The 11,731-nt window shown below is 37.5% G+C and overlaps 1 protein-coding gene across 2 annotated transcripts in view; it reads right to left on the bottom strand.

Annotated features, from left to right (window-relative positions):
* Positions 1-1,501: 1,501 nt before the first annotated feature.
* LOC137653187 (uncharacterized) overlaps positions 1,502-11,731 on the bottom strand; it is a 50,247-nt gene continuing 40,017 nt past the window's right edge. For both annotated transcript variants that reach the window (XM_068386569.1, XM_068386570.1), the window contains exons 4-5: positions 9,154-9,266; positions 1,502-2,928 (exon numbers count right to left, since the gene is read on the bottom strand). In XM_068386569.1, coding sequence (XP_068242670.1) covers positions 2,872-2,928; positions 9,154-9,266 — 170 coding nt within the window. In that variant the 3' untranslated portion in view covers positions 1,502-2,871. The remainder of the gene's footprint in view (positions 2,929-9,153; positions 9,267-11,731) is intronic.

Raw genomic sequence — 11,731 nt, forward strand, 5'->3', positions numbered from 1 at the left:
GCAGTAGTGGGTGAGGGCTCAACCACTACAATTCCCTAATTCCATAACCTTTTTAATCTTTCTCTTGAAATGTTTTTATTGTTGTTTTTGGGTTGTCCGGAAGGCTAAGAAGCCTTTCGCATCCTGGTTGATTTGGCGGGTGGTCAAAGTCATTTCTTGAGAAGCGCCTAGATTAGGGGTTTTGATAAGGTCCTGTTGTATGGGTTGCAACCCTTGATACTTCAGATCCTAGGGGTCGATCAGCATCCTAAGAGGATCGCGAGGCTCCGTAAGGAAGACGTACTTAAAAAGGCAGAGTAATTGTTCAAGTCGACTTCCTTACCAGGTACCTATTTATTTTGTTTTTGTTATTTTGATAACTTCTAAAATGAAATAAAAATTCTTAGCTCATAATAATGTAAACATATTTTGCTGGTCTCTACCCACCCCCCTGGGTGTGAATCAGCTATTATAATCACCGGCTAAGTTAAATATTGAAAAATGTTATTTTTATAATAAAATAAATTTTTGAATATACTTACCCGGTGATTATAAATTAAAGGACCCTCCCTTCCTCCCCAATAGAGACGCAGTGGGACGAGGAGAAAATTGAGTTCTTTGTTTACATTGAGTACTGGGTATCTGGACGACAGATGGCGCTGTTGGGGGCACCCGCAACCTGTGTAGCGATCGCTGGCGAATTTTACCTTAGAGTTTTCTGTCGAGCAACAGAGTTGCAGCTATTATAATCACCGGGTAAGTATATTCAAAAATTTATTTTATTATAAAAATAACATATTCCTTAGCGATCATACTTAACCGCATACTAGCCTCATACTTCTTGATTATCTGAAGCTTCGTCTCCATAGAAGGCACTCTCTTCTCCTTTTCCTGTGCAACATTAACTTTCTGGGGACCCATGGATAATAACGTAGGAGTTGAATAACGCAACACAAGACAGTTCAGTAACTAAAAGCACGAATGTCAAATCACCAACAGGAATTCAATGTGAACGATAGTGCTGCTGAAACAAAATGATCGAGGGACACCGATACGTAGATGCATGATGGGATAGATGCTGACCAATAGGAGAGCAGGACCTTATGACGGTAACTAGCATTAGAGTAGGAAGATAACTAATGGAAGCACAGAAGGATGGTGGCAAGTTTACAACTGGCGGCATGGGAGGATGGTGGCAAATTTACAGCTGGTGCCGGCTGGGCGAATCTCGTACTGTGCCTATTTTGGTATCGTGAAATTTTTATCGCAACGTGAGTCATAAAAATCTTCACATATCTTTCCGCATCATGAGGCTAGTTATCATTTTTCATAGAAATAATTTGCAGATACTCTAGTTCAAATAGAGACATGTAACTCTTATAAATTCACCAAAAAAATAAGGAAACTTAAATTATCACACTTTCCAAACAATAAGGAGAAAGATAATTGATCTTTCCCTGTAATCCAGATAAAAAGTCTAAAACTGTAAGTCTGATGTAGGAATAATAAGAAAAAAAAATGACTTAGTTTTCATCTCTTCTCATACATTAACTAATGTTGCATGAACATCCCAAAACATTTTTAATGCTTCACTAGTTCTGCTACAATAACATAAATACCTTCATCATGTTCATCTTAAGAAGCCTAATACAATGTAGTGATGTTTTTACAACACTGATGAATATTTTAGAAAATTCAAATAACTTGTAGTATATATAAAGCTTAGTAGTCTTTTGACAGTCTAGGATACAAAGTTACTAAATTTAACAAGAAACATAATGAAGCATAAACTTATGTAAGACTTATTTACATCTACAGTCTAAGTGAATTTCCCTTCTTAGACACTATGAATCTACTGGGTGAGATTTTAGATATATCAATAAAAGCATTAACTTCCAAAACTCAGCCTGAACAAGTTTTAAGTGTATGAACAAATTTTAACAGGTGAAAAAAATCAATACATTTAGAAGTTTAATGACTAATCTGGACCAAATCTGTCAAATGAGGAGGATAAGATACACCAATTGTATCAAGTTATCAAACAATTATAATAATCAAAACACAAAAAAACCATCCACCGATACATATTTGGTAACAATGCACTTAATATTACTTCTATCAAATACACATCTATGTAAATATATTATACAGCATACAAACATACTATTCAGTATATAAGCATATACATATATATATATATATATATATATATATATATATATATATATATATATATATATATATATACAAATGCACATAATAAATAAAGATTAATTATTTAAATGTTTCCAGCACCAATAAAATTAGATATTTCCAAATAAGAAAAATCTAGAAAATCTACCGAGTTGTACTTTTTTGTTTGCTTTAAGTGAAAAATAAAAAACTTCTTACACCAACCAAATTAACAATTACAGTACACATTGCATTAATGAATGTTACTGACTTAACTTTGACTGCCAGGGTTTGAATATTACCTGGCAATTGGAATCTTGTAAATGGTAGAAAAAATAGTAGTTTATCTATTCTACTAGACATCTTTACCTTAAAAATGAAAACACAATGAAATCTGATAAGAATTCCATGTTTTCTTATGCAAAATCTGCAAATAGATTTGCAAATGTCTCACTTCCATAAAAAATATATAGACTGTATATATCACAAAGCTGTTTAAGCTATTTTCCCTGACAATTTTTGTGACCAAGTTGCAAGAATGAAAAATAAGTGTATACCACATGCTTTGCCAGAACTGCCAATATCAACTGTTCACAGCGAGTCATATCCGGAGAACTGGCAACCATATGCATTAACAATACTAGTACAATCCTTTATAAGTAATAAAAAAAAAAATGCTCCTTGGAGTTAAGAATAATCCATCTGTGTATTACAAAATAACTAATTTTTTGCCTGTTTCTTTAGCCATTCAATGACATCTGGAGACTGCATCAATTGCTGAAAAAAAAAAAAAAATACTTTTAGATAATTATTGCATAGTACAGGCATGTCAGTTACTACAATATGCAGATTTTCCTATAACAATATATTTCGGTTTACTTCCTTATCAGGAATTATTTCTGTATTTCATAATACTGTATACAAATGCCTCTTTTGAGAAATTCACCACTCCCACTTTATACATGCCCCAACCTGCTTGCGAAACATGGAGGCATAATTATCAACCTATATGCTTTAATGGAAGGTTTTCATTTAATGAGGTTAAGAGTCTGATGAGTTCTCTCAAATTTCTCCCATCTGTCTAATTGCACTAAACGGTGATGGTGAAGGATGGGCTGGGCTTTGTACCTGCAAATTTAACTTGATTAAATCTATGGTGATGTGAACACTACCTTTAGGTCTGGCTACAACCACTAAAGAGTGACACTATTGGGAAAGTTGAATACCAACAGGTTTGAAGATACTTTATGCTACCTTTGCCTCTAACTCAGTCTTGACGTCTTCATGAAAGGCTTAATTAGACATGGAGTGTAGATAGCAAAGGGGTTTGGATCCTCTTTAAGATGAATATGCATAGGTGGACCAGTCATTGGCTTAAGTTATGATCCTTGATGAAACTGCTACTTTGACATTAGCACATCACTATATTCCTTGAGAAAATTTTCTCTGGCTTCTACGAGTGACGTCGTAGGGGGTGGAGGAACCGAATTGGGTTCAGATGTGTAAACCAGGCTACCTGGCACCTGACTAGTTCCAGATGAAGTCCTGTTGAGTTTCCTACCTTGCATTTGACATGGAAAGTCCGTAGGAATGATCCTTAGAGGGCATTAGACATTATAACACAGTAAAGGTGCAGGGAGAGAACTAATGATGTCAATATATCTCTTGTATGAAATAACACCATATGTCACTACACTCTCAGTTGAATCCAAATCTTTATCTTCCATGGGTGATCCATCAGCATTGACAAACTGATCCCTAATGCTTGTAGATGCTGCACTCCAAAATCAGTGGTATCTGCACCAGTATCAAGGATAACGTTAATCTTTCTTGATTTAATGCCATATGTTACGTGTAGATTAAAAGGTGGTGAGGGACAACCTTGAAGGCGTAGATCAATGGTACATATAGCTGTGAAACATCTCTTGACTGTGTTCAGTTAGGTTCCCTTTGACTCCTTAGTCCACTTTGACTTTTTCTATGTAAAGCAAACATCATAGTGGCCAAATTCAAGGCACATTCTTTAGTTAATGCAGGACATGAAGTGGTGTATGGAAAATGGCCAGTTTTAGCAAAGTTCCTGCCCTTGTGAGATGTTGCCTTACATGTGTCATTATTGTGCTGTTGACCATAATTCTTGCATCTGCTACTTAAAAAAGGGTTTTTCTCCTGTGGGTGACTTTTCTTAGATTTCTCCTGCTTGGAGGCACCCTTTTTCTGCATTTTATAGTTTGACATGGCATGTACTGAAGTCTGTGAAGCCTTAAACTCAGTCGTTGTCATCACTGTGGCTTCAAAATCCCTGCAAGTTATCTTCATTTCCTCAAGTGATGCTGTTGTTGGCATGCTGATGTGCTTCTTAGTTAGTTCTTAATTCTTTATGTAGACCAAAATTATGTTAACGTGAGACCTCTAGATAGGAAACTTTCTGTATACGAAAAACTCACCAAACAAAGATTTTTTTGCCTCATATTACGAAAAAATATTCAAGATACGAAATGAAATTCACTCAGGTGCCAAAAATTTCTAAATTCGTGCGCCGCACAAACTTTAAACTCGCCACCATCGTCCTGCTCTCCCTTTGGTTATCTCCCTACCTTGGTGCTAGTTACCGCCATAAGATCCTGCTCTTCTATTGGTCCGCACCACTCCCATCATACATCTGCCGACGTCCCTTGACCATTTCGTTTCGGCATTTGCTTTTGTTCAGATTGAATTTGTGATAGTGATTTTGATTTTGTACTTATACGTTTTGTGTTGCTTTATCCAACCCGTAATTCTATAGCCATGGGTCCCAAGAATGTTGCTGATATTCAAGGAAAGGAGAAGAGGATGCTTTCTATGGAGAAGAAGCTGGAGATAATCAAGAAGTATCAGGGTGGCATGCAGTTGACTGTTATCACTAAGGAGTATGGCTGAAATCCATCGCCAATAGGCACCATCTTAAAGGAAGCCATCAAACAGCAACACCTTCTAAGGGTGTTACTTTCTTTTCAAGTAAGAGGAGCCATGTCCATGATGAAATGGAGAGACAAGACATCTTCTCCTCTGGATTAAGGATCAGCAAATTGCTGGAGACACGATTACTGAAACGGTAATTGGCCACAAGGCCAGCTCCATTTTCAGTGATCTCGTGTATGGTCAGGCCGAAGACGCTGCAGGAGAAAGGACATTGCAGCAGGCACCCCTAGAGTTCAAGGCTTCCCACGGGTGGTTTGAAAAATTCAGGAGACTAACTGGTGTTCATTTGGCAGTGCGACATGAGTAAGCATCCACCACAGGACCTATAGAAAAGGTATCTAGGATCCTGTGGGTTATATCTTGCAGGTAATGGGCCGTGAAAGTTGTTTGTTTGGCGTTTCCACACACTTGCCTGTAACACTTGTGGCACAGAGTAGTTCTTTTTGAATGCCAGGAATGTGCTAACATCCCTGACATCGTAAGCTCTGGGTGTACGGTCAAGAGTGGCGGAGTCTGAGTGTAGGGCTCGTTCAATCACCAATCGAATCCAGGCAGAGATTGTGTTCCTGGTGATCCTTCTCTTGACTTTGCCCGTAATAACAAACAGTCTGTTGACCAGTGGGTGAGCTCTTGCAATTTGCTTGAGATACTTCCTCAGCCCCTCACAGAACATATTACTGTAACAGCTGATGCGGATCATCAGTTATGGAACAGGGACTCTCAATGAATTCACGTCATATCTCTTTCCTATGCCATCTCTCTGAGCTCAACCCAATTCTCAGATCCAACCTCCATTCGCATTGTCCTCAGCCACATTTCTCTTGGTGTACCACTTCCCCTTCTGCCCTGTGTCTTCCATTCAGATAGATCCTGGATTAACTCATCCTTCCTTTTTAAAATATGCCTCATCCATCGCCATCTTGATAATCTAACAATATTTCACACTGGGCACCCCTACCACTTCACAAATTGTTGCTGCCATTTGATTCCCAAAATCGATCTTATAAGTGAAATGTATATTTTGATTTTGCTGTGAACTGATATTCAATATGACCTCAAAACTGTTTTTAGTATGCCCGTTGCTTATTCCGCCCTCCCTCCCCTCCTTGAATTCTGTAACTAGTGATACATTGCTGGTAATGATGGTTCTTAAATACTTGGAGGAATTGAGTAGGTAATATTACTCCTCCGATAAGGCAGTTCGTCTGATCACCACTCTAAATCTGCATGACCTCAGTCTTTCTCTAGTTAATAATCAATACAACCTTTCTCCCCTTCAATATTAACCGATCAATCATTTCCTGTATTTCAGCCATTGTAGAGGCAATTAAAACCATACCATCTGAATATTGAAAATCACAATCTCCTTTCCAAATGCAATTATTTATTCATTGCATTACCTTGTACATAACATAATCAATCACCATAATAAACAGTATAGGGGATAATATTCCACCTTGCAGTACCCCAGTCGTCTTGACTTCAAATGCATCTGTAAGACTACCATCAACCATTACCCTACAACAAATTCCACTATGCATATTCATTATGATGTTTTCATACTTTTCTGGTATCCCATAGTGCCTCAGAATATTTCTTAATATACTACATGAAATACTATTAAATGCTTTCTCAAAATCCACAAAGCATAAAACAAGAGGTGATTTTATTTCATTACTCTATTGAGCTATATGTAATAGAATAATAATTTTATCATCACATCCTCTACCTTTGTGAAACCTGCTTGCTCTTTTCAAAGTATTCAATCTATTACAAGTTCTATTTCATTCAATATTACCTTGGAAACAAACTTTTATAACTACTGGTGACAATGTGATCCCTAACCAATTCCCACAGTCTCTCTAATCTCCCTTCTTGGGTACTCTAACATTAATCCCTTTCTTTATCCATTCAACAGGAGTGATTTTATCTTGCCACACATGATTGAATAATTCACTGAACACAATGGCTGTTTGAATCTCATCAGTCTTCAACATTTCAGGTACAATACAATTCATTCCTAGTGACATATAGTTTTTCAGTTGTTTGATTGCCTAAACCACCTCTACAAATCTAATGTCACTTATATCTATAGAAAGTTCATGTTCAGCCTTAAGAATGTCTCCCTCGTTTGGTGGGGGTGGCCCGTTTAGTGTCTCTTCAAAATATCTTTGCCATTTAGCTCTAATTTCCATTTTTATTTCCGACAGGTAACTCATCTCTCTTCCTCTTCTTTCCAGTGATTTCTCGAATACCCTCATATGCATATCTTATACTGTACTTCTTCCATCTCCTCTATTTAGATTATGTTCTGTCTTATCTGGAGTAGAAACTGAACCTTTTTTTGTCTCTTCAACAACATCTCTTTACTTCACTATCACGGCTCATATATTCAGGTCGTTATTAGGTGAGATGTGGACTGTTTTCCTTTAATGACTCAAAGTTAAGTTTTACTATTTTTCTTCTTTCTCTATATGAACAGTATATATAAATATGTATGACTATGTATGTATATATACTTTGCCTACATATACACCGAATGGTGTCACTTATTCATGGCACATTGTCCTCTTCCCTGAGAGAGAGAGAGAGAGAGAGAGAGAGAGAGAGAGAGAGAGAGAGAGAGAGAGAGAGAGAGAGAGAGAGAGAGAGAGAGAGTATTTATTTAAAGAACATGTTAACACCATGTCTACCTTCTCGCCGATCGTCCGTCTCCTCCTGGTGTAGCAAATCCTACACCTGCGTTGGCCTGTCTCTAAGGTAAAGTGACAATAAAACACATTTTTTTACTTATTATTTCTTTATAATTATCTTTTTTACATGCTTCTTTCATTTTATGCATTTATGTTATTGTTATGTGTAATTATATGTAGTAATTTATTAAGGAGTTAATATAGGTTTTTGGGGTGTGGAACGAATTATACAAATTACAGTGTATTCTTATGGGAATATTTGCTCCAACATACGATTGTTTTAACATACGAAGCAGTTTCTGGAACGAATTAAGATCGTATGTAGAGGTACCACTGTATATATACATATAAATATATATAAATTTATATATATATATATATATATATATATATATATATATATATATATATATATATATATATATACATACATACATACATACATACATACATACATACATATACATACATATATATATATATATATATATATATATATATATATATATATATATATATATATATATATATATATATATACACATACATACATATACCAAGGTACTTCCCCCGATTTTGGGGGGTAGCCGACATCAACAAATGAAACAAAAACAAAAAGGGGACCTCTACTCTCTACGTTCCTCCCAGCCTGACAAGGGACTCAACCGAGTTCAGCTGGTACTGCTAGGTTGCCACAGCCCACCCTCCCCCGTTATCCACCACAGATGAAGCTTCATAATGCTGAATCCCCTACTGCTGCTACCTCCGCGGTCATCTAATGCACAGGAGGAAGCAGCAGGGCCTATATATTCATTGAAGGCAATAGCCTTAGTGGCATCAATATGTTTCCTGAAGGAATCTTCATATTTCCTCAGCTTCTTCAAGTTTTCAGAAGTAGTCCTTTGGTTTAATGAACGATGATTGTTTATTTTCTTCATACTTTATTCACTACAGCAGTTTCGACAAAACTTTGTCTTTATCAAGTGATTTCTGGTTTCCATAAGTTTACAATTCCTTTTATACATTAAGATGCACTTAATGCACAGGAGGATTAGCATTTTTGAAAATGTAACAAATCAGATTTGACTTGAATAACTATACTCAGCTAAGAGCTTTTACTCAGATAATTCATGTTTCAATTGAAAAGGAATAGAATTTTATCATGCAAGAAACCCTTTCTTGTACAAACTAGGAGCATAAATGTGTTCATTAGATGCCGTAAGTGTGAGACAATACACTTAAGTGAATATCTTTGCATTACTGCTAACAGCACAATGTCTAGAAGTAGAAGCTGAAAATAATACCCAGGTATGATTCAATGAAATGACATTAAGTAAAATGTACGTACCAGTTTTTTTTCTGTGAGAATCTGATCAAGTAAAGAATTATTCAGAAGGTACTGCTCGCCTACAACAGTTTCTCCACAAGTTTGTAGAGAGGAACTAAAAAGATCTTCAACACCTGAGGGTAAAATATTGAACAGTATAAAATACATCACGATATGTATATGACTGAAACTGAGGTATTACAGATCAGAAAGCTTTTCATATTACAAATATTATACTTCAAGCATTACAGTATTTTAGAATATTTATTTCACATTCAATATCATTGCCTCTGTTAAGTGTCTAATCCATACAGCACTGTTCCAAAATAATACATTCACTATCATGATGAAAGGTGTTTCATGCAAAGTATGATGGTCATAAAAAAGGAAATATGGAATTTTCAAAAAAAAATTAATAATAATACTTAGCTGGATAATTTAGCTAGCCCTGATTCTCCAAAAGAAAAACCCAATTTTTAACCACATTGGAAACCATGCTACCTCCTGAACCGGCTATCCACTAGCCTTGAAAATAAGTTGTGGCCTGACAGATGTGGAGAAGGCTGGATGGGACTAGCTAAATTATCCACGTAAGTATTATTGATATCAATTTTATCATGACTATTCCATATCAATAAACAATAGATAGTAGGTGGTAGGTAGGAGGTTGGCCAAGTCACCTGTTACCCGTTGAGGTACTACCGCAAGTGTGTTATTGGGTCCTTTGACTGGCCAGACAAAACTACATTGGATCCCTCTCTCTGGTTATGGCTCATTTTTCCTTTGCCTACACATACACCGTATAGTCTAGCATATTCTTTCCACATCTACATACACATGACAGCACTTAGATTACCAAACAAATTTTCTTTGCTCAAGGGGTTACCCACTGCACTGTTGTTGTTCAGTACCTACTTTCCTCTTGGTAAGGGTAGAAGAGACTCTTTAGCTATGGTAAACAGCTCTTCTAAGAGAAGGAACTCCAAAATCAAACCATTATTTTTTAGTGCTGGGTAGTGCCATAGCCTCTGTACCATGGCCTTCCACTGTCTTGCGGTAGAGTTCTCTTGCTTGAGGGTACACTCAGGCACACTTTTTTATCTTAATTCTATTCTTGTTTTTTTTTTTTTTTAAGTTTTTATAGTTTATAGATGAAAGATTTATTCTAATGTTATTGTTCTTAACATATTTCCTTATTCCCTTTCCTCACTGGGCTATTTTCCCTGTTGGAGCCCTTGGGCTTATAGTATCCTGATTTTCCGACTAGGGTTGTAACTTATCTAGCAATAATAATAATAACAAAAAATTTAATTTATTTAGTCTGATTATTCCCATTGAAGTAGAGAAGGAATCTGGAAAAATTTTCCTTTTCAGACAGGGACAGAATAGGAGGAACGGGAATAATGCAAGAAACTCTAATAAAAAAAAAAGTGACCTCAAACAGAGCAACTTATTCTAGTAATGAATAGGACTTCTTGCTAAATGTCTGAAAAACCAACTGAATTCAAGAAACTTAACCTGTTTGGCTAACAGACCAACACAGGTAAACCAAGGATGAGTTCATGGTCGGATCGTCTGATCTACAGCAGGAGTCAAAGGGGAGATTAACAAATCAAACCATGACTGCAGCAACAGAAAAAGTGCTACCAGATGCTACCTAATCTCAAACGTGACCCTAGTGCCAAGAGAAAGGGTGCAGAGTGCGGCAGGCGACCTTATTGCCCCGAGAGAGCGACCAGAGGGGTCTCATTCCCGGGATCGTGCAAGTTGCAACGTCGGGGGGAAGAGGGGGAGTGACCACGATTCAATCCACTGCCAAGAAGGGATCAGACCCCCGCCTGCCTCCCACTTCCAAGCGTGCCTCCAACACAAAAGGGGAGGGACACGAAACAGCTGGTGACAGAGAACAGAGCAGCATTTGTTCTCGCGTGAGAGTTCGGCACTGAGAGTAAAGGCAGAGGTGACTCAGTCCCTAGAAAGAGCACATGAATAAAAAACTTTATCTTCCATCTGGTGAACATTAGGGGAAAAGAAAGTGAATCCCTATGAAGCCAGCAAAGTACCATTGCAACAAACTGCCACTTGTTCTCACGTGTGTCTAATACCGAAAGGAGACGGTTCAAGCAAAAATGGTGACTCAGGTCAAAGGAGTGAGTGTTAGGTGGTAATTGGGGGTGTGTCACAACACAACCCAATACCACCTGCACAAGCACCCACGCTACGAATTGCCACCTGCCTTGAGCAAATGTCTGACGTCGAGAGAAGGGCATAGAGTAGAAGGTGACTCAGTCACTAGGAACGAGTGCCTGCTCAGTCCGACTAGTCTAGTGTCAGGTGAACGTTGGGGGGGGGGTTATCACAATGCAACTCATGGCTTCTGGTGTGAATGACTGACACACAGAGGAGAGGGGCATGTGTAGAAGGCGACTCAGTCACAAGGAGTGAGTGCCTGGACAATTTGGCTGGTCTAGTGTTATGCAAACATTGGGGGAGTTATCAAAACACAGCCTGACACCAAGACTAGCTCTACTAATTACCGCAAGTCTCGCGTGAGACTGACGTAGAGAGGCGAGGGGCAAAATGTAGCTGGCAACCAGCA

The sequence above is a fragment of the Palaemon carinicauda genome, chromosome 14, assembly GCF_036898095.1.
Source record: "Palaemon carinicauda isolate YSFRI2023 chromosome 14, ASM3689809v2, whole genome shotgun sequence".
Classification (NCBI taxonomy): domain Eukaryota; kingdom Metazoa; phylum Arthropoda; class Malacostraca; order Decapoda; family Palaemonidae; genus Palaemon; species Palaemon carinicauda.